Source organism: Chelonia mydas, chromosome 2, assembly GCF_015237465.2.
Source record: "Chelonia mydas isolate rCheMyd1 chromosome 2, rCheMyd1.pri.v2, whole genome shotgun sequence".
Lineage (NCBI taxonomy): Eukaryota > Metazoa > Chordata > Testudines > Cheloniidae > Chelonia > Chelonia mydas.
In genome coordinates this window covers 151,224,366-151,248,350 of record NC_057850.1, presented here as the reverse complement: position 1 = coordinate 151,248,350, position 23,985 = coordinate 151,224,366, and the positions used below count along the sequence as shown (strand labels likewise).

At 44.4% G+C, this 23,985-nt stretch overlaps 1 protein-coding gene across 4 annotated transcripts in view; it reads left to right on the top strand.

Moving 5' to 3' along the window:
• The first annotated feature begins 4,635 nt into the window (after positions 1-4,635).
• TGFBR1 (transforming growth factor beta receptor 1) overlaps positions 4,636-23,985 on the top strand; it is an 83,530-nt gene continuing 64,180 nt past the window's right edge. The window contains exon 1 of one of the 4 annotated variants that reach the window (XM_043540349.1): positions 4,636-5,096. In XM_043540349.1, coding sequence (XP_043396284.1) covers positions 5,090-5,096 — 7 coding nt within the window. In that variant the 5' untranslated portion in view covers positions 4,636-5,089. The other 3 variants (XM_037889853.2, XM_037889855.2, XM_043540350.1) reach the window with 3 other exon arrangements.

Below are 23,985 nucleotides of genomic sequence, written 5' to 3'. Positions count from 1 at the left end.
ATCTAATTATAAAACATGTAGGCACTGATTCCATGGATGCTCCAGGGCTGGAGCACCCATGGGAGAAAAAAATTAGCAGGTGCTTAGCACCCACCGATAGCCAAGCTCCCCTCCTGCCCACCTGCAGCCCCCACCAATCAACTCCTCCCCCACTCTCAGGAGGCTCCAACTTCAACAGTGCAGGAGGTGCTGGGAGGGAGAGGGTGGAGTGGGGACGGGGCACGCTCAGGGGAGAGGGCGTTGGGGGAAGGAGCAGAGTGGGGTGAGGATGGGGGTGGGGTGGGAAGAGGTGGGGCGGGGATTGGGGCTTGAGGGAAGGGGTGGATTGGGGATGAGGCCCGGTACTGCGCGGGGGTTGAGTACCCCCATGGAAAATTAGAAGCCAGGAGCTGCGATAGAACATACCACTAGTTTGAGGCGTCTGTCCTGTTTTTGGCAGTCTGCTCTGAGGTAGGCACTCGCAGTCATGAGCCATACCAGGCAGCATGATCCTCAAGACCCTTATGATTTTTTACAAGCTCAATGAAAATCTGGATCAATCTTGTCATCCACAAAACGTCCTGGTCTACAATGAGCCTCTGTTGGATGATAGTGGCTCAGAAAATCTTGTAGGCTTTCCTGTACATCTGCTCAGCACAGATAGGCTTATCCTTATCTGCTGACTTTGTCAAAAATCTTGAGTAGTCTCTGTAACATGTTTTATGGTGCCAGACTTCAACTGTCACGTAATCTCGTCCTTGTATGTGAATGGCAATGCTTTGATCTTCTTTAACTCAGCATCTCTTTTTAATTTTCCTGCACAGGCAACCTTAATTCTGGCATTTCCTAATTCCTGAATGCTTGACTTTGCAAACATAATGTTTTTAATGTAGTTTTTGTATTTGTAACTTATAAATATTTTAACTATATACATTGCTCTTTATACATCCACAAACTTTTTAGATCTTATCTACTCCCATTTCACAGTAACCTGCTCCAAAATGTTAAAAGGCATTTCTCCTCAGCAAGGCAAACAAAACAATTTGGGTGTTTCTATTTCTAGCCATTTTGGAGAGCTGAGGAATTAAAAAATAAAACATATTAGAATAATTTTGAAAAAAATACATTACAGCTACATTTGCAAAATACCATAAATTTAAAACTCTTTGTCTGATCTTTACCAAAGTTCCCAGAAAAAAACTACGCTGGGATGAGATGCAGTAGTCAACATCTCAGGAAGATCAATTTCTTATTTAGGGGAAGTAAGAGGAGTATTGAAAGTTGTACTTTTAATGAGCTAGCTTCAACTTTAGATATGGAATGGCTACTGTCACTCTATAATGTTAAACAAAGGTGCCCCTAGAATGGAACCTGAGGACACCCAATCGTTAACCTTTTGCCATAATGAAAATTGACCATTTATTCCTACTCTTTGTTTTTGGTCTCATAATCACTTCTAATCCATGACAAAACTCATGCCAAAACTACTAGAGTTCCTCAATCAAATGAAAACTATACAAATGGAAAAGATATATTCGATCATACACTTGCACTTTATCGCCTTGCCTGTGAAGGAGTTTCCCCTACATTTTTAAATCTTTTGTCAGATCTGGTTTTAAAAGTCCCAGATGATGGCATTTCCACCACTTCCTTTGGGAGACTAATTCTATTTTTTTTTTATAGTCAGTTAAAATTTTCCATTTCTTGATTTCATCCTATTACTTCTAAACCCTCTCTACATGACTTAAGTGACCCATTTTCAGCAATGGCTCCCACTGAATTAATGCTGAAAACCGTTTATTCACTAGTATGGATGTGATGAAAACATTTTCAGCACTGTTGCAGGAAGAACTCTTGATACTCGTTTCCACTGATATTGGACTTGGTTCCAAAGTTTCATGGACATATTTCTATTGGTTTTAGGTTATGTAAAGATCTTGTTTTAGCAACATTTAAGACTGGAGCCAGGTTTATGTTGACAGTGTCTCTAACTTCACTGGTCAGTTGTTGCACTTCTTCAGTGTGGAACAGGAAATACTTATGGCATCAGCAGCAGCAGGAGACTTCAACATCCTTTCAGACTTTATTGGGAGAGGAAATCACAACCAAAGTATAAATGTCAACATTTCCTGAAGTTTGTGATTGATGAGAAGTTTGACATAAACAGTAGTTAACATTCAAAAATAAAAATACTAAAAAAAAAATATATATATAAAAGGTGACACCCATGTTTTGAGTTCCAATGTTTCATGATTTGCCATGATAAAGAATTATTACAGTAGACCAGTACAAATGACTTCAGGATCTGTAATCTTCCAAGCACCACCTTCACCCAGTGCCCACCTGCACTCAGTAGCCATAAGCCATGGAGTGATATGGCTTTCAATAAGGCCATTGATTTTGATCTGTGTATCAAAAGCTATCAAGTCACTGAGCAATAAAGTCATGATGCAACTGCACCTGGAATATTACATTCAACTTTAGCCACCATGGCCAAGATACTCAAAGATATGTAGGTGGCAAACTCCAATTGATTTCAGTGGTAGCTGGAGGCTAAATGCCTTTGAGGATCTCAACCCATCTTACCAGAAAAATATTGACAAACTGGAGGAAGTTCACCAACAAAAATTACGATGGGGGTGAAGGGACTGATTTATGGTGGGAAGTTACACAAGTATAACTTCCCAGGAGATGATTAAACGAATGGAGGATATGATAAAAATACACAAATAGCTAAAGGGTATTAATACCAAGGAGGGTGAGGGGTTATTTGTTGTGATACACAGAGTAAAACTAAGGTTTCATCTAAACAAGCAAAAGGACAAGTTTCCGACAACAGTTGTCCGCAATGGGTCCTGCTGAACTGATTTGAAAATGGTTTGACAAAATATTTTCAGCACCATGAGAGAAAATATTGAGACTATTTTTGGTGTTATTTGCTGCTTGTGTCAAATGCATTTCCTTTTTTTTTTTACATCCAAGGAGCTAGAGCTGCTGAGAAAAGTTAAAAGTATAATTGTCAAGTCAAATTTGCCCAAAATGTAGTTGCAACCTATATGGTGCAGAATTGGGAACCTGAAAGTAAATCTAACTACAAACAAAAGTGAAGCTGCCTTCAAAGATTTTCATTGCCCAAGCTCTGAGAAATGAAAGAAGGAAACAAAAATCATAAATAGGCACAAGAACATGGGATTTTAAAATCTTTCAGTTTTAATAATCTAAGCCCTCAATCCTACACTGAGCTCTATGTTGTCAGACACTAGATTCTTGCAGAGCCCGTCTGAAACCTTAGTGCCACTCATTTACATGACCACACAGTTTTTCCCTCTACTTGGGCAGTCAGCAGAGTTTGAACCCAGAAGCTTCAGAGGTACAGCACTGATCTTGTCTACTTGAGCTGAATAAACAACTTGCCGGGGAAGTAGGCTGTTAATCTTTGTGTAGGAATAGAGAGATTATTTTACCTCTATTTGGCACTGGTGCAACTGCTGCTGGAATACTGTGTCCAGTTGTGGTGTCTACAGTTCAAGAAGGATAATCATAAATTGGAGAGAGTTCAGAGAAGACCTTGAGAATAATTAAAGGATTAGAAAGCATGCCTTCTAGTGATAGACTGAAGTTGCTCAATCTATTTATTTTAAAAAAAAAGATTAAGGGGCAACTTGATTACAGTTTACAAGTACCTACATGGAGAACAAATATTTGATAATGGACTCTTGAATCTATCAGAGAAAGGTGTAACGTGATCCAGTGCCTGGAAGTTGAAGCTAGACAAATTCAGACTGGAAATAAAACATACATTTTTAACAGTGAGGGAAATTAACCAGTAGAACAATTTACCAAGTGTTGTGGTGCATTCTCTGTTACTGGCAATTTTAAAATTAATAATAGTGGTTGTTTTTCTAAAAGATATGCTCTAGATGGCTCCTTTCTGGCCCTTGAATCTAAGTGGACAAGCCACTAAAGGTCACATACCATATGCTTCCTGACGGAATTACAAAACTATTTGTGAGACAGCAGGGGGGTGTTGAGTATCCAGATTCTTGGGGGTTTGTTCATGGCTCTGGGAGCTGGTCTTGTGGGGTCAACACTAGCTATAGAGAATATAACCAAACACACAGGTTTGGCATATCTAGCCTGAAAAGCAGTGGGGGTGAGAGTTGAGTCTATCATATTAGATTCCTGTATTCTAATCCCAGCTGTGCTTGAAATGACCTTTTGCAACCTTTTAGTCACTTCATTATTTGTAAAAAGGAAGCAATGATAGTTGCCTGCCTCCTAGAGTAAGGATTTGAAGCCCTGGTTAGTAATCAAAGTTGTGAATTGTACAGAAATAGTAAATGCACTCAGTAAAACAGGGTGAGAGCAGAGCCCCTTATTTCTTAGCTCCCACCCTCAAACACCATTCTCTGTGTCAAAGGGTATTCTATGGGGAAAGGATCTTTTTCAGATACATGCATGAGATTTTATCCGATCTGTGGGTGTAATGGCGTAGCATGCCCCCTTTCAAGGCTAGAGGCTTGGAGCCAACCAATACTGTCCAATGAGCCCTGCCTGCCACACCTGGCGTAGGGTGCATGGTTTAATTAGTAGAACCAGCTGGATACTGAGGAGATGATTGCCCTATAAAGAGCAGCAGGATCACCTAGAGAAGTTATTGCTCAGGGAGAGAGATGACTAGAGTCAAGTAGGGATATAAGACTATAGAAGGGGACTCTGAGGGTTTTTGGGAGAGGGCTTTAAGTAGGGAAGGCCTGGATAGGGATTTGAGAACTTTGGGAATGATTTGGTTTATTGTAATGAAGTCCGGCCCCAAGGTAGAATTCCTGATGATGAATATCATTGGATGAATCCCTGGTTGTTCACAAAAGATCATATTTTAAAGTAATCACTGGTTTTTGGTACCAGACAGAAATGTAGGCTAGGATGCTTTCAACATCCAAAGCATTCTGGCTCAGACAAATCCTGCTCCATTTTGATCTTGGTCTGAGCTGTTACAACCTGGATATGTTGTGTGCAAAGTGACTCAATACTAAGCAATGCCTGCTGAAGGATGTTTGTACACTAAGGAAATTAGGACTCAGCCCTTTGTTCCAGCCATACTGGAGAAATGCCAGGTAGGAACAATTTCACTCTAGCCTCAAAATACTCTAGTCCTTATAGTAAGAATGCAAGTTAGATGTCTTGTATGTGTGTATTATAGTAGCTGTCACTCATTTTGAAAAGCCTTTCTTCATTTATTTTCTAGGGCTATGATTTAAAAAAAATATTCCAAATGCTTATGGTAAAATTATATAATAAACATGTATGAATATACCTTTTTACAGAAGAATGAAAAGACAGTCCCTAACAGAGACCCTTGCTCTCCACCACAACAACTAATAAATTTGGGATCCATCTATTGGAAGCAAATTCTAGATTTGAGACACCACCTCACAAATATTCTATCACTAACTTGCCTCTGCAAGTTTAATCTCCTCCATTTGCCTACCTCCTTGTTAACTTCAGCACCGTAGAACCTTTTAATTACTGTAGTAAATCACAGAAAATAGATTTGTTAAACAGCTGGGACTGAAGTCCTATAGGGCTTTATAGACTAAAGCAGTATTTTGAATTACACCCAGAACCAAACAAATAGAAAACTAGTGTTGCTGAAATACTGTAGCAATATGTTCTCATTGATAAATAACATGTAACAGGTAGGCAGCCTCACTCTGAGCCAGCTGTAGCTTCTGAAGGGTCTTCAAGAAATGCACCAGGTAGAACATATTGCAGCAATCCAATCTAAAAATAACAGCATGGTTTACTGTCATGAAATTTAGGGATAAAGGTACTCTTTGCTACTGGAGAAGAAAAGGATCTGAGTGTATCCCCTCAATGTATGTACTTGAGGAAAAGGTAGGGTACCCTAAAAATTGGTGCAGAACAAACTACCCCTATTACAATTTTAATATCCTTCCCCTTACCAATTAACTTCACCCCATTTTCTCCAAAAAGCACTTTAATCAGCTTGAACTTATCTAAATTTCATTCTTGACTAGGTATTGGGTAAACACAGGTACCTCACTATTTGGGTTGGATGAAAATGAGAAACCATGCTGAGTATCAACAACACCTAAACTCAGATCAACTTGCCCTCTCCTACAGAGGTATCATGTACACACAAAATGGAAAGGGTGACACAACAGACCTTTCCAGAACCCCACACAAGAAATCCATCATGAGCAATTGCCCAAAAACAGTCTGTGACCTCTGAAAGCACAGAACCACTGAAGAGCAATACTACCAAACCTAGCTAGCGTTTGCAGACAAGTTAACAAAACCCTATGGACAGTAGTAACAAAAGTTGTTGACATACGTAAAAATTTCAGAAAAGGATTTTGGCCCAGATTCTCAAAGGTATTTAGGCACCTACATCCTATTGAGTTCAGTGGGAGTTTAAATATGTTTGAGGATCTGGGCCTGTCCTAGGGTTGGCTGGGAGAGAGTTAATGTTCGCTCTGTGGGTAGAAGAATAAGCACAGCTGCATGTCTTGAGTGCAGAGATTGCAGGGTAGCAGGGCTAGGACAGCTGTGGTGAATTAGATATTTTTGCCAATTTCCAAGTTATAGGATTAGTTAGCTGTCATTAGGAGGCAGTGCTGATGGTAGGTGAATGCATCCTTCTTCCCTCCATATATATATATAGCTGTACAAAATGTTGTTGTTAAAGTCCTTTAGAAAACAGGCTGAAGGAAGCTTTTAAAAAAACAGAAACAAAACAAAAAACACCGCAATGTAAAAAAACAACAAACCTCTGATGTTGATCAGGGTTGATTGCTGGTTCTGCTCTAGCTCTAAAAAGCTGAGATGCATCAATCAGACTTCAGGACCTTGCAATATTAGTCCCAAACCTGACTATGGCTTGCTGGAGATACAGATACAGGCTCCTGGATAACGTCCAGTCCAGAATTTAGGGGTTTAATGTAATAGGGGCTGTGCATGCTCTTTCCTATGCGCCACTCTGGCTCTGCCCCCTTTCAGCCAGAGATCTCCCTGTGTTCTGCACTTGATTGATTGAAACCTGCTGCCATGGAAGGAGAACTTAAAATTCAATAAGCTTGCCAAATGCAAGAAAGGTGTTCTGTTCTCTGATTGTGGGCCTGGTTATTCTTACTGGGGAACGTATGAACTGTGCTGCTGAAAGGACTGAACCCAAAAGGATGTTTTAAATTCTTGTAGGATGTACTCTCTGCTGTTGGATCTTCAGAAATTCTAAAATCATAGTCAGGTCTAATCTGAAGCTATTAGAAGAGTGTGGGAAAGCTACCTGTCTGGCCTTGAAAACTGCATTTCCAGCATTGACCTGGTATTGAGCCAGGCAGTCTGGTAACCTGGTACTGAGATTGCTTTTGACTGGATGGTAATCCAGACTGCTTATAAACTATATTCCATAGGACAGAAAGTGTCCCCTCTTGGATAGAAGCCACTTATTCTAAGAAGGTTCCCCTTCGCCATGGTCAGAATTGAGCTATTAGTGCAATCTCAGGGTTACGGTAGCCACATAAACCCTACAAATGGATATCTAGAATCAGACCCCAAGCACTTCCAACCCTCCTTGAGCTCAGCATATTAGTCTGTCTCCACTACTTCTCCACATGCTAACTGGCCGTTTTGATTACTCCTATGATTTGGAGTCCACTCCGGGTAGATGTTGTACCTACACTGGAATAAACTGGAACTGTAATTTACTGCTGGCAGTAACAATGGTGGAAGCAAAACACTTGGGCCCTGACTATGCTAAAGCTTTCCACCTTGCTACTACCAGGAGAATGACAACCAATACTGATTTTAAAACTTGTAATTCCTGCTTTCAGTGGTATAAAGCATTACACTTGGATACAGTGTATATGCACATGCAGGTATCAATCTCTACAGTAGTTTGGTTATAGGAATTTACAAGCTCAAAGCTGAAACAGAAGCCTGTAAGCTTGAATGGCTTAATAGCTATAGAGCAAGGGTCATTGTGGGTTGTAAATACAGCAAGCTGCTTAGCAGCAGACTAAGGAACTTATAGCATCTTAATAGCTTCACAAATCCATTAGCTTGGAGTAAGGAGATTGCTAGCTGTAGATGCCAAAGGACTGTGCAAGGAGGGAAAACCTCGAAAGGTCTGGCTCATTCTATATGAAAGAACTGATAGTTTGCTGGGGGAAATGATGGAGACACTTATCTGAGCAGCCCAGTTAGTAGTTCTAAACTAAGGACCTGAGAAAATTCAGACCAATGTTCTCTGAAGGACTTGAGTTTCAGTCCAACCTTGGGACATATTTGACCATCCAGTAACTGAGAGCTTTGATTAAGCAGACTTTGGATGATTCAGATCTGACTATAGTTTTAGGCACTAATGTGACAAATCAGGTAGTGCTCATAAACTTTGCAAAGTCAAATAATTATGGATTTTTCTTTTATAAAGCAATGGAGTTAATGCAAAAAAAAAAAGAGCATTAATGTAAAATTAATTTGGCAAAATCAAGCACCCAAAACACTATATATTCAGAAACTTGGTTTCTCCTGTTAACTTGGCCACATTGGACATGTAGGGGACAGCTGACTGTGACCCGACATCATCATGACCGACGCAGAAAAGAAGAAGGTCCTCATGGTAGATGTGTCAGTGCCATTTGAAAACAGGTCACAGGCCTTTCACGAGGCCCGAGCACGGAAGGCGCTGAAGTACACCCCGCTGGCCGATACCCTGAGAGCCCAGGGCTACAAGGTGCAGATCCACACCCTGGGTGCATGGGGCCCCCACAACAAGCCGGTACTGAGAGCGTGTGGAGTTGGTCAACACTACGCCTGGCTCATGAGACAGCTCATGGTGTCCAACGCCATCAGGTGGTCCAGAGACTTTTATACGGAACACATCATAGGACACCAACAGTACCAGGTTGAGCAACTGAGAATGCCGACCAGGGAAATAACCCATTTCCTTCCTTGATGAACCAATAACATACCCCACCCATGTACTTATTCTCTACACCAATACTGAATTGGACTCTTAATACATTCCATGGGTGGCGTACCCAAGCCCACTTATACACTGACGCTTTAAAAACTCCCACACCCTAATCGGGATCTATGCTGGTTATGTGATATGTATGTACCTCATGAACCTTGTAATCGATACTTGCAATCCCCCATAACCCAAACCCGACCCCAGATGTACAGTACCTCCCCTCTTAACTTGTGTAAATTTGATTTTAAACATTAACTTTAATAAAATTTTCTCTTCCTGTATTTCTTGTTAAATACAATTTCTATGCATTAATCAATTATCAATGCATCATATAAAATAGGATGTACAACAAAGCCAATTAAAGTTGCAGGGGAAATTTTACTTGAGATTTTCTTAATTTAGAGTGCTTGGTTTCATGATACTAATGCCCTCTTGCTCTGATGCTAAATGTGCAGACCTTATCTTTGGAAGGCGAATTCTGCATCTTGCAGTCAAGTTGACTTTTCAGAGTTCTCTGAGTCAACACACGCCCTGATCTCTACTATACATAGGTATTATTTTGTAGTTTTCAGTGTCCAGAGTTAGTTAAATTTCCTGCTATCTTGGGTTTCCTTAGTCCGACATTCTTAAAGCCAAGAGAGAAAAATGGTGAGTGTTTGTATTTTAAAGAAAGCAACCCAGAAAAGGATTTTTTAAATAATATCTTTGATCTGAGTCCATCAGTACCAGGCAGCCTGAACGGTCTTTCTTATCTTTTTTCCCCCCTACATTGTCACATTGATTCTTTCCACAGTTGGTTGTAATTTAAAGTCATGTGAACTTCCTCACTATACTCTTTTCCTGAGCTAATTTCTTCAACCAGAATTGAATCTTTTATATGGAACTGAAGTCACAAATTCTTTCTTCTCTATCTGCTGGTAAGAGGTACCCAATGTCAAAAATTGATAATAGGGACTGGGGAGAAACCAAATTAGTGGTAAGTAAAATTCAATGGTAATGAATTCAAAATTACCATGAATCTTCCCTGTTAACATGTGAATGAGAAAAATAGGGAAGCTTCTAGAAGCCAGTAGAAATTTACCACAAGATAGTACTGGAGTCTCTGATTACATGGTGTCTCTGAAACAATTGGCATTGAATCTTGGAAAAGGACTTTCCTCTTTCTATTAGAATAATTTCCAGAGCCCGATAGCAAAATATTGGCATAAATAGCTGACCAATTTTCTTGTGTAGCATATCTTGTTTTTGACATTTTGCTTTACTAGTCATGTTGTATGTTCAATTATTTTTTTAGGTTGAGACTTACATTTCTGATTCCTATTTGGACCAAATGCAAGCCACTGATCTTGCTTCCAAAAAAACTTGTAAGTTTTCTCTCTCTCCTCAGGTTTTAATTGCACTAGCAGATGATGAAACCAATCACATCATCCTGTAACTAGCATTAGTTTATTTATACTAAACTTGTTTAGAATTAGGATAATAGGTGCTGGAACTAGGGGTGCTACCGCACCCCCTAGCTTGAAGTGGTTTCCATCATATATAGAGTTTACCGTTTAGTTCAATGACTCTCAGCACCCCACTATACAAATTGTTCCAGCACCCCTGATTAGTATGCTCTTGAAGTGATTACAGTTCTATACTATTGATTCCTATATAGCATCCTTAACGCACAGTATCACACCACATTATTCAGAATCAAGCATAAGCTAAAGAGAGGATGAAAGACTGAAAGATTAAATTTAGAGGAAGTGGCTTAGAGAGAACTTTTCCATGAAGATGCTACAGCACAATATTTATTACTCCAGGTGAAGAAGTGCTATGTAACCTTCTGAAGGTGAGAAGTTTATGCATTCTTAAAGTTTTCATTTGATTTAACTTTAGAAATTGCATAAATGTATTGTATTTCAATGCCATGTTTTGGCAAAAACAAAATTCAAGTAGATTTGCATCATTCTTTAAGTTTCAAAATAAGGTGGTTGATTATACCAGTCCTAAATGAGACAAGTGATTTAAAGAACACCTCTAATATCAGGACTGCTAGCTGTATGAGTTTTATCCATAGACTAAAGGTTTACAGGCCATCCTATAGGTCTGTGAAAAAGACTTCTTAATCTATAAAGAACTACTGTGGTTGGCAGTCTTTCCTCACATCCCTGCCTTCTGAGGAAAGGCTAATAACCAGAACTGTTGTACATGGCCAGGAGCTTTTTTTCTCCCTTACAAGCATGACTCCCCTGCCCTGCCTACCCACAGAAGAGTCAGTCATGTGCGGGCTGTGAAGGGTTACCCAGCTAGACATTAAGCTCCTCCTCTCTGGTTTTAATGCTGCCCCTCTCCCAGAGCTATGGTGAAGACTCCTTCCTGCTCCCCACCTACACCTGAGGGAGATGAGACTCCCAGCTTCTCTCCTCAGTTACCAAAAGGGGAATGAGGGAGCAGGGCAGCTGAGGAAAAAATGGAAGCCCAGAATCTTAAGGGGTGTGTTTAGGATGGACATAATTTGTTTGGGTTGTATGGGGGGAGCAAGTTAATTCATTGTGAGGAGCCTGTGTGTGTAGCCAGGCATAGCAATTAACTGGAAATTGGAGAACTGGCTGATAGTACTCCTCTCCCTTGGTGTGGGTCCCAAGTAGTATGGGAAGAGCCCACTAGGCTCAGGGCCCTTGCACCATCAACCAACCATTCTTATGCCTTGTTTAGATTGGGGATTTGCCCCAGTTACAGCTATTGGTGTAGCTGCATTGCTGCAACCCTTGGTGTAGATGAGCAAAGCCACTACTTACACCAGTGGTGATGTGAAGGAATTGGAGCACTGGATTGATGGCTAAGTTGGATAAGAGGAACAGAAATGAGAAAATTTATGCCACAGTAATGTAGAAGGGGAAAACCTGTTGAGTGCTGGAATAGTGGTGGATGGAAGATAATGGAGAAATAAAGGGTGTGAGTGCTGCAGTAGCCATAGAGTGGGGGAGGCTAGGGTGTTGTCCTGACAAAATCCTGAATGGATTCTAAACCTTGCAGTAAGAACAAGCTGTAATGTTGCAGTGTCCATTTTGCAAAACACATTAAGGGTCGAGACCTCATTACTGTCAATCTTTTCCTTCTACATCCTTAGCCCTAATGGTGACCAAGGGCTTCAGAGCATGAGAAACTTTCCTGTTGGCAGTGATTACCTGAAAGGGACGAGCATGTGGTCAATGTTCTGGCACAGTGGTTCTCAAACTTTTGTACTGGTGACCCCTTTCACACAGCAAGCCTCTGAGTGTGAACCCCCCCTTATAAATTAAAAACATATATATGATTATAATTTAACACCATTATAAATGCTGGAGGCAAAGTGGAGTTTGGGGTGGAGGATGACAGCTCACGACGCCCCATGTAATAACCTTGTGAACCCCTGAGGGGTCCCGACCCCCAGCTTGAGAACCTCTGTTCTGGAGGGAATGGTGGTGATTGGCAAAACTATTGCTTCACCCGCAGGCAGCATTTATTTTTTAGGAATGTTCATAGTTGGTGAGATGTATCTTACTGCTCCACTTTATTTATTCATTTTTTGGCTATCAACCAAAAATTAGAGTCATGAGGTTATCACAAACAGGGAAGCACATCATGATAGAACTGGGACCACCTGCGGGGGGAATCAGAGTTAGGGATGCCGTTCTAACAAGTTCTAGTTTGCATTCCCCCTCGCACCCCCATTTCAATCTTAGTGGACCTCTTATCTCCAGAAGAACCATCTCGGGACGGTGAAAGGAGAAGCATGAAGAGTAATGCAAAGAGCTTTGAAAGTATTAATAATACCTAGATGTTAGGTAGCACTTTTCATCAGTAGATCTCAAAATGCTTTATGGAGGTCAGTACCATTATCTCCAGGCACAGAGGGGTAAAGTGACTTGGCTAAGGTCATCCAGCAGGGAGTGATGGAGCCAGGAATAGAACTCAGGTCTCCTGAATCCCTCTCCTGTGCTCTATCCATTAGGAAACACTGTCTCCCCAACTTAAGGTTAGTAAAAATTACTAACTTAATTTCCATAATAAAACTTTGTTACAGTTCTGGCTGCTAAGTGCAATTAAAGAGAAGCCACAAGATTCAAGCTATCTTAACTGTGCCCTGCCATTTCTTACTAATATTAGTCTTTCATTTTACTTTAATAGAGGATCAAACAATTCCTTATATATGTCTAATATTTGGACAACTGAATGTATTTTGTAGTATCAAATTTGATCATTATGTACAGTTCATGTTTGAATGTAATGGGCTTATTATAACTTATGTCAGATCGTAAAGATGTTGGCTAACTTTTCTCTTTAATGATATTAAGAGTACAAAGAATTTTGCTCAGCAAAAAAAAAAATTCAATGTAGATGTTTATATCCTATGGTGATGGTTGCTATGAAAGACGGGGAAGGGGAAAGAAGGAATGAATAAATATTGCATAGTCTTAAATTGTTAATGTAGTCATTATTTTGTGCAGAATGTTTGTATGCTTCCTACTACCAGAGAGGTTGTAAGAAAATGTAGAATGCCAAAACAACGATTTGAATGAGTCATCTAGTTCAGCGTTTCTCAGAGTTAGGGTCACGACCCAGTACTGAGTTGTGGCATGTCAGGCACTGGGTCGCTCTGCTCAGCATCACCGACCGGATGTTAAAAGTCCTGTTGGCAGTGGTGCCCAGCTAAGGCAGGCTAGTGCCCACCTGTTCCAACACTGTGCTGCGCCCCAGAAACGGCCAGCAGCAGGTCTGGCTTCTAGGCAAGGGGGACATGGGGCTCCACATGCTGCCCCTGCCCTGAGCACCGGCTCTGCACTCCCATTGGCCGAGAACTGGGGGGGCAGGTGGTGCCTGCGGGCGAGAATTGCGTGGAGCCACTTGCGCGCCTCCACCTAGGAGCCGGACCTGCTGCTGGCTGCTTCCAGGGTGCAGTGTGGTCCACGGTGCCAGGACAGGCACGAAGCCTGCCTCTGCACCCCAGCTGCGCTGCTGAGCGGGAGCTGCTGGAGGTAAGTTTGCACCCCAACCCCGTGCCCCAATCCCAAGCCCCAGCCATGAGTCCCCCCCACCAAACCCGGAACCCCTTCCTGCACCAAATCCCTCATCCCTGGCCCCACCACAGAGCCTGCACCCCCAGTCCAGAGCCCTGACCCCCTCCTGCATCCCAACCCCTGCCCCAGCCCAGAGCCCTCTCCCACACCCTGAACCCTTCATTTCTGGTCCCACACTGCAGCCCTCACCCCCACCCTCTGCCCCAGCCCTGAGCCCCTCCCATACCCCAAACCCCTCATCCCCAGCTCTGTTGGGTCGCAAGCATCAACAATTTTCTTCAACTGGGTCCCCAGGAAAAAAGTTTGAAAACCAGTGATCTAGTTCATTTAGGGTATATCTGCTGCAGAGTTACCTGGAGTTAGTCTAGTGCAGTGGTTCTCAAACTGTGGGTTGGGACCCCAAAGTGGGTCACGACCCCTTTTTAATGGGGTCCACCAGGGCTGGCATTAGACTTGCTGGGGCTGGGGCCGAAGCCCGAGCCCACCACCCAGAGCCAAAGCTCAAGCCTAAGCCCCACCGCCTGGGGCCAAAGCCCAAGAGCTTTAGCCCTGGGTGGCAGGGCTCAGGTTACAGGTTCCTACCTGGGGCTGAAGGCCTTGGGCTTTGGTTTTAGTCCCCCTGCCTGGGGTGGTAGGCTCAGGCTTTGGCTTTGGCCCTCCCGCCTGGGGCTGTGGGAGTTGGGCAGGCTCAAGCTTTGGTTCCCCTCTGCCCCCGGGGTCGTGTAGTAACTCTTGTTGTCAGAAGCGGGTCATGGTACAATGAAGTTTGAGAACCCCTGGTCTAGCATGAGCAAAAACAGCGATACTGAAATAATACTTGAGCTGCTGTGTCCTTGCTGGTGGCACTGTTCACTTGTATATGGAGCATATACCACAGTTCTTTATGTTGCAGTAAATTAGGTGGATGTATGAATTCTTCCCCAGTGATTTGTGGGAGAACTTGTCTGTCCTTTCTGGGTGAACTGGAGGCAGGGGTGGAGTTTGGAGAAGGAAATGGAGGACTAGCAGCATCGGAGTGGTGCTAGAGCCTGCACCCATACTGTATTAGCAGCTGACATGTTGCCCTCACTGGAGAGTCAGCGTATACCACAGATGGTCAGCCAACTTGAGTTAAAAGCAGCACTACACTCAAATCTAAGTTCCCTCTAAGCTTTGTGGCCACACAGATGCCTATTAAGCATTGTGCAGGCACTCAGGGCTGCAGTGGGGAGAGATGCCTCTCTGCAGGCCCTGGACCTGCCGCGGCCCAGGTGCTGCTGCAGGGAGAGAGAGCTGGGGGAAGTCCTCTCTCCCCACTGTAGCCCTGGGGAGCCCCACTGCACCACAAACCCTTCATCTCCAGCCCCACCCCAGAGCCTGCACCTCCAATCGGAGCCCTTACTCCCCTGCACCCTAACCCTCGGCCCCAGCTCCCACACTCCGACCCCCTCAGCCCCATCCCACCACATGAAATTTGTTATGTGCACCAATATGAAGGTGATGTGTCACACATCACCTCCGTATTGGTGTACATAGTAAAATTCATTCCGCACATGGAAAAATTAGAGGGAACACTGACTCAAATTATGGGGTTTTGTGTGTGCATGAACGAAACTTTAGGCCATGTCTATACATACAGCACTGCAGTGTCGCAGCTGTACTGCATCTGGTGGTGATGCTCTGTGCCAGCAGGAGAGAGCTCTCCCGTCAACATAAAAAAATCACCAAAGAAGCTATGTCTGCAAGAGGGGCTCTTCTGCTAACATGGCCCTGTGCACACGAGCACTTATGTCGGTGTGACTTAGGTTCCTCAAGGGGGTGGTTTATTCACACACATTATGCTGACATAGGCTGTAGTGTAGACATAGCCTAGGCAGTGGCAATACTCAGTTTTAGGTTGTAGTGGAGATAAGCTCTTTGATGTTGCAGTATTTTCAAGATAAATTTAAAAGTGCCTGAGAGCTGGTCACTGTTTGTTGTTGAATGGTGGAAGTGCATTTGGTGTGTCCTAATTGTAACCTTATCTGGTGCTCCCCTACTTTAAGATTTACAAAAGAATGCTCACTGAGATATGTATGGTTTCAGAGTAACAGCCGTGTTACTCTGTATTTGCAAAAAGAAAAGGAGTACTTGTGGCACCTTAGAGACTAACCAATTTATTTGAGCATAAGCTTTAGTGAGCTACAGCATCCGATGAAGTGAGCTGTAGCTCACGAAAGCTTATGCTCCAATAAATTGGTTAGTCTCCAAGGTGCCACAAGTACTCCTTTTCTTTTTGAGATATGTATGGCTGCAAGGACTTATTCAGGAGTTTCCTTGCTTTCTGTAGATCGGATTTGCTATGATGCCAGTTCTTCCCGCGTTAGGGGAAACCAAACGTCCCTGGGTGCTGTCCTATCTAGAGAGTGCTTGAGCACGGCTGAGAGCTTTATCTGCTGGGTGTGCACAATCTCCCGCCCCGCACTGTTCAGCGTGTTCCCCGGGCAGCCTCCCGCCCTGCTCCATCTCTGTCGCCTCCTTACTTAGCTCCGGCGGCCCCGCTCGACTGCCCAGTACCAGCCCCGGCTCTGGCTCCTTTGCCTCACGCTGAAAGCGGAGCGAGCTCCCCGCCTTCGCCCCCTGCCTCGGTCCGCGGGTCTATCGCGTCCACACTCCGCCCGAGAACGAGGCGCCCCAGCCCCCGCGCGTGCCCTACGGCCGGGCCCACAGCGGCGGGACAGGCGGGCTGGACCCTTGTCCGCGCGCCTGGCCCGCGGGAGGGAGACGCTCCCTTCTGTCACTCACCCTGCCTCGCGCCCCCCCGCCCCTCCCACTTGGCCTCGCGCCGAGCCGGTTGTATTCTCCAGACTCTTGTTGTTGTTCGGAATGTCTGCAGCTGCATGGGAGGCGGGGCTGGGAGGCGGGGCGGCCAATCAGGAGGCGCCTGTGTGTCAGTTACATTATATAGTGGCCGCAAGGGCGAGCGAGTCTGAGAAGCGGCGGCGGAGACGACCTGGGGCTGAACCTCGGCGCGAGCGGGCGGCGCCATGGAGCTAACGGCCCCGCCGCGGCCCTGGGCCTTCCTCTCGCTGGCGGCCGCGGCGCTGCTGCTCCCGGGGGCGGCGGGTGAGTAACGGGGCTGGGCGGCGGCTCCGCGGGTCCCCGCCGGCTCCTTTCAACAACATGGCGCAGGGGCCGGTCGGGCGGAGCCCGCAGCCCGCCTGCCTTTGTTGGCCGAGCCCGGCGGCTCCGCGTCCGCGCAGAGCAGACGCGAGGAGCCCGTGATGCTGATGAGGAACTGCCGGGCCGGGCCGGGCCGATCGCGGGGGGCGGGGCGCGGAGAGGGGAGCGCAGCGGCTCCTCCCTCCGCTGTCCGGGAGCAGGGTGAAGAGGGCACCCAGCGCGCGCCGGCGGCCGCCCCCTTCCGGCTGCTGCACCCGCAGCCTCGTAACGCGCTGGCTGCGCCCCGGGGCAGCGCCGCGAGCTCGCTCTGCGCTTCACGTCACCCTGGCCCGCCGCCGCGCAGAGGAGCTGGCTGCCCCCAGCGTCCGCACTCCCGGCCGATGGGGTCTGGCGAGCCCGGGGGTGCCGGACCCGGCTTTCTTTTTCCGCAGGTAGGAACCGGCTCGGCTGTGACCGCGCTGGCAACTTCCCTGGCGCGGGCAACATTCGCCCTCGTTCCCTACTAGTGCTGTGGGGTTTGGGTGCTGGAGCAGACCCTTTGACCCTGATCTAGAGACTGGGGCTAGTTGGATAACATGTCTTTTTCTTGAGAACTTCCGCCTCTAGTCAGAAGTGTCCCGCCTTTGTAACCGAAACGCGGAAAATCCATTATGCTGCAGGCTTATTGTCACAATGTAACTATTTCAGTGTGATTTACAAATGTGGAACTACATGTTGAATGGTCCAGCTAGGTAAGGTAAAAACACTTCTTTTTTTCTTGAGTCTCCTGAAGTAAGGCTTGTTCTAGCTCAGTTAGACATCGGCTTGCAATACGCTGGTATTATGTGCTCATGCATACCAGATATGTGATCAGATCTGGCTTGGGTGATTGGTTAGGTTAATGCTGTTTAAGTTGCAAATCTGTGCTTTGTACTTAAGCACCTTAATTTTGTACCCACAGGGTACAAAATACACATTTTATAAATAAGTACAGCATACTAAAATGTTTACCTGGCTCTTTGGGCACTCTCTCTCTCCCCCAGCAGACTCCTGCTGTAGATCTGATGTCAGAACAACATATGTGTTGTGAAGGATATTGCAGAAACTGTTTTATGATTTTGGGGAACTAAAGACAATAGCAAAATTGTACCTTGAATTCTCCAAATAGCAAAAGTGATATGTTTGGTGGTCGGATTTAGTAAATATCTCATTGATAATAGGTTTCAGTGGTAGCCGTGTTAGTCTGTATCCTCAAAAAATAAAAATAAAAAAAAATAAATGAGGAGTCTACATGTTAAAACAAACATCCATAGACCTGCATATTTAGTTACATAATCTTCATATACCTGCTTTCTGTAACCCAGCAAATTACAATAATGAACACAAAGGGGTGTGTGTGGGGGTGTGTAATCCACATGCATATTTTTTTAATTATTTTACTGAGTTACTTTTTAGGCAAAAAAGCAGTACTTCTAGTATATTATTTGCATTTTTGTAACTTTTGTAACACTTTTTTCTTAAATTGAAACTTGGAAAGCTTCAAGACTTTTTTTTTCTTTTGCAATCAGTGTTCGGTGGTATGTAACTTTGAGACCTGCCTTACAGTCTGGGTTTTACCCAATTGTTTATGGTTTCTCTGCAGACGATGGGTAACATCTTAAACTTAACCTTGAGCAATAATAGTCAGTGTAATTTGCATTCTGCCTAAAGTTGTCTTGCACAATGAGGACAAGTTATTTTGAGGAAAATGAAGGTTTTGTGACATGGAAGCAACGAAGAAAGCATGAAGTTAAATACCTTGTTGCTTCTGGCTTTCTTGGACAGACACAGCAGCTTTTGAGCAACTTAATCTTCATAACTGTGCCTGTTTCAAGTTTGTATTATGTAGAAAATAATTCATATATCTGCTAGAAAATATTTACTGAAAGAGAGCCAACTTTGAGCTCTGAACCTTTCCCTGGGCATACAGGTTGATAGTCACTTAAGCACTTCTGTTTTAGCTGAGCCATTAAGTGGTAGTATAAAAAATGGGATCTTTCTAAGTCACCGGCTTCATTAATGTGTGCTGAATGACCAAGAAAAGATAGTGATGATAGAAAACATTTGTATGTATGCTTTCTGATCATTTGCAGAGAAGGTACAATTTTCAGAGTTAATCTGCCTATGATGTAATGTTTATGGAGGTCCCCCATAATGACACTCTAGTCCCATACAAGTACTAAACTTAAGAATTGAACCCTGTGTCTATTTTGTACTAATCTGGTTTTCAAACTTTGGGCCAGCATTTAGACTATATCTACATTATGCACCTTGCAATGGTGTGGCTGCAGTAGTCACTGTCACCTGGAGAGAACTCTCCTGACGACAAAATAAAATCACCCTGAATGAGGGGCGGCGGCGGGAGAGTGTCTCCCACTGTTGAAGTGCTGTCCACACCAGTGCTTTTTGTCAAAAGTTTGGTCATTCAGGGGGGTATTTTTCACATCTCTTGGGGACAAAAGTATTAACGACAAAAGTGCAGTGTAGACATAGCCTTAGTTGAGATCATCTTGGTCTTGACATACATTAATAGAAATATTCCTGTAAAAGAAGTTGTTTTCCAACTCTTTTCTTTTCAGTGCTGACCTAATCTAGGAACCACACATAGCGGTTAAGTGAATTATCATTTTCTTGTTTGAAATAAAACTGGTAAAGATAAGTGGTGATTGTTTTTTTTTAAAGATGTGATAGCAGAACATACAAATTCATGTTACTAAAACTGATCTCTCCCATTAGAGAGCTTATTGGGTATGGTGGGGGGAAACCTGTGTTAGTGTGGGGAAGCAGATGGAAGAGTATGAGTGTGTTGAATTTTTAAATTAATTTTAAATGTTTTTAAAGACACCTTGCTATTGCTTTCTTTCATAAAGGCAATCAAAGAAACTTAACAGAACTAAGGGTGTCTGTTTTTAAAGTTTAACTTTCTTCTGGTTTACAAAAATACAGATGAAAACAGAATAATTTTACATGTAAGATATCAAGTTAAAATGTGATCTGAGGTCTTGTTTTTTCTCTGGTGTGAATGCTTTCTCGTGAGTAGTTAATTTTGAAGTCAGATGACCCATTTCTGGGCATTGGCACTGCAAAGAGAACCATGTTTATTCCTCTTTAGTTGGAACCCTCTGAGTGACTTCTTATAACTTGTTAAAATTTACAATAAGTGGCTCAATAAACTAGTTCTATTCTGTACTGATTCTATAGGCGAAATGCTCTTTCTGTGGAAGTTTTGGCTGAGAAAGGAGTATAAAATGGGTCACATTATGAAAGTTGTTCTGTGTATGATATACCTAGGGCTGTCAATTAGACACTTTATGACCTTCAGTAAGTCATTTTTCATAAGTTATAAATACCCTGATTTCTGTGGGAGCTCTATTTTATTTAAAAAAAAAAAAAAAAAAAAAGACCAATACTTCCCCCAAAGAGTTCACCACTTAAACACTGTTGCAGCTCATATTGGCTGTCATCATTTGCACATACCTCATGTTTTCATCTTGCATATTTTATTTATAAAACTTATTAATTCCCTTCCCTATTCTACTTTTACCTCTTAAAAATTATTGCCCTCGATAATCTTTTATTCCTTCTCCAATTAAGAATTTTTCTTAGTGTAATTTTGCTACATTCTTCTTTCCTTTAGACATCGTGGCCGTCTTTCCTTTTCTCCCTCATGTTCTCAATTCCTGGCAGAACTAAAAATCCAGACTAGTGGCCTGGCTCAGAGCAGCATTCTCTTTTTCTGCCCGCTCCCGCTCCTCCTCTGCTGTGGCTGCCTGTACTGCGGCCACAGAGAGGGAAGAAGCCTGGGTGCTAGCAGTCAAAGCCTGTGCCTTCCGCACATCCCTTTCTTTCTCCAACTCATTACATCGGTCCTTGAGTGAATCTGTTTCAGTGGTGAGCTGACTCTTTGCTGCCTGCTGTCACCAGCCTGCTTGCCACAGCAGCCAGGCAGCTGCATGATCCAGTCCCGCCTTATTGGGACTGTTTATAAGTACATATTTATCCAACATGAGCTCTAGTTCAGGAATTGTACTCCCAAGGTGGAACCGCCCCTGGCATCAAGGGTTCTGCCCCTTTCTTTTGGAGCCATTCTACCAGCACCCGGACGGTGGTGCTGCTCCCCGAGGGGGGTTTATTCTTGCTCGGGCTGCTTTGCCTTTTTCATTCCCTTGCCTCACAGTGGCATACTTAGTAACGGCGTCCTTTTCTCCCTGCAGTGGGTTGCTAGCCTACCACCTTTTACACAGGCTCGAGCCGGACCTGCTCAAAAAGCTATTGGGGGCACCAGGGGATTTGCACCTAATTCTTTCCCTTGCCCTACACAACAGTGGCGTCCTTTTCTCCCTGCAGTGGGTTGCTAGCCTACCACCTTTTCATGCAGGCTCGAGCCAGACCCACCCAAGAGACTACCGGGGGCACCAGGAGACCCCTACTCTTGAGTCAAATCCTCCACTAAGCTACCAGCATTCTCCACCATTAATGTTACCCGAAATTGGGCCAGCTAGTAAGCTTAGGGAGGACTGATGACCCACCAAAGTTTGGCAGAAAGCCACACATTTATTATTCTAATAGCTAAGCTCAAAAGAAGCGGGGCGGGGGGGGTCACACTCGCATACTCAGTGTAGTAGGAGCAGCAGTGTCTGTATGACTGTGCTATGTATAATCTCTGTGCTCAAAAGGTCTGTTACACTCTCCCCCTCCCCTTTTGTCTCCTCTCCCTCTTTGAATACTTGTGAAGTGGCTTTTCCCCTCCCTCCTGGAATGCTTGTGGGGTGAATGGGCTGCTTCAGAGGAGCTCCAAGGTAGAAAAAGGTGTCTGGGACTCTAATTAGGCAGTGATCACACACCCAATGCGTGGACACTGCCTGAGGTGGAGTGTGACCAACCAAATGTGACCAAGTCATCTCTAATCGCAGGCCATGAGGAGCAGTTCCTTAAAAGGGGAAGTGGCCATGTCCTCAAGAGTGCACTCATAAGCTTGTACCTCCCTTGAAGGCCCTTCACTCGGACTGCCTGGCCAGTGGTCCGCTGCGTTGCATTCCGTCATGCCTTGGGAAGACTTACTTACATCACACCATCCATTGCTGTTCTGTGGAACACTTACCTTGAAGGATCCTGACATCTCCAATGTCGTGCCTGTCCTGGGAGTGTGAATATGCGAGTGAGAGTGTGGAACCCTCCTCCCCCCTTCTTTTAAGCTTAGCTATCAGAATAATAAATGTGCTGCTTTCTGCCAAACTCTGGTGGGTCATTAGTCCTCCCTAAGCTTACTAGCTGGCCCAATTTCGGGTGACAGCAGTATTTTTCCCTTAGCGGTACATTACCGGGTATCACTTGCCTTACGTACTGTACACAGGCATAAAGGGTGGAGCTGCCTCCAACACCCCCACCCTCCCACTTGGTTCCTTTCTATTGCCTGTGCAAGTCTCTTCTCTATCTCATTATAGTTATTATAGTTTGTACCCATTGGTGTAGAGTAGTTAGTTTTTAGCTTAGCTGAGCGTTGTTTTTTTGTTTTGTTTTTTTCAAATAATGGTTTTTGACATTGCCTCCAGATACTGGTGTTGGTGCTGGAGTTATGCCTCATTCTCTAGGCTTCAGACGCTTGTGGCAAGCCAATGCCAGTTAGTGACACGCACCTCAGCTGCTTTACATGCTTGGGAGAGCCTCACAATACGGACAGGTGCAGTTAGCTGTAAAAGGTTAAAGTCCCAATCCAAAAAGAACAGGGCACTTAGACTGAAGTACGGGCTATTGGAATCATGCTCCTTCCTCCATCAGAGCCACCCCCTTCAGCCTGGGTATGGAGCAGCTTTGTATCAGTCAGTAGTGCTCTTCCAGCCATGGCTGTCTCAGGATGGACGGATGGATTTCATTCATGTCAAAGAGGTACTGCATGTCATCTAACGACTCAATAGCAGTCACCTGAAGATCGGATGCTCTACCAAGGACTTGGAGCTGTGCTCAGAAAGGAGGCACTCCCCAGAACAAGCCTCAAAATGGGGAAGTCCACTGACTGCAGAGCCCAGTTCAGGCCTGTTGAGACCAGGCACTTTGGGAGTTGCTTCACTGTTGTTGCCTAAGGTCCTGGTCCCACAAAATCGGAATGACTTCCCAATGTTTTCTGCTCCTGAGGGGTTTGTGGCTATGAGAGAGTGGTTATATCTCTTGGTACTGCCTTTCCCTGCAATTCACATTTCTTGCTTGGCACCAGCACTGAAGGTACCAACACTCACAGCTTCACCTCTGCACCATGGGGGACTACTGGATTTGACAATTAACGTACTGATTAAAATGGTGCTGTCTAGGGGAAAGTGACAGATCTCACTGGTATCCCCTTTTCCAGAATCTGAGCCTGCTTCTCTGGTATTGATGAGGATAGCACATCCAGGGTCTGAAGGAGTGGATTCTTTGGATTCTGAAGTGTTCATGTGTGTCAGCCTGGATACATCCAGCAGCCTGTGTGCAGTGCCTGCCCACCTGATTTCAGCCTCAGTTCCAGCATGGAGCATACCACAAAGACCCTTGGTCTGCTCACATTTGGACCAGGGTCATATCAGTGGCCTTTTTGGAAGCTATCGGGGTTCCCCTCTCAATCAAGAGCACCCCACATCCTTCCCAACCTACTTTCTCTGCTGGTTGTTAAGAATGTCAGTGCCATAAGCAGTTCACCCTCAGTAGTGGGCTTGGCACCCACAGCGATAGGACCCTTCTCTCAAACTATCCTGCAAAGTGTTGCAATAGGATCATCCCCAAGAGCCGTTGGCATCCTCCTCCTCGTCTCTGAGGAGGCAGTCATGGCAAAGC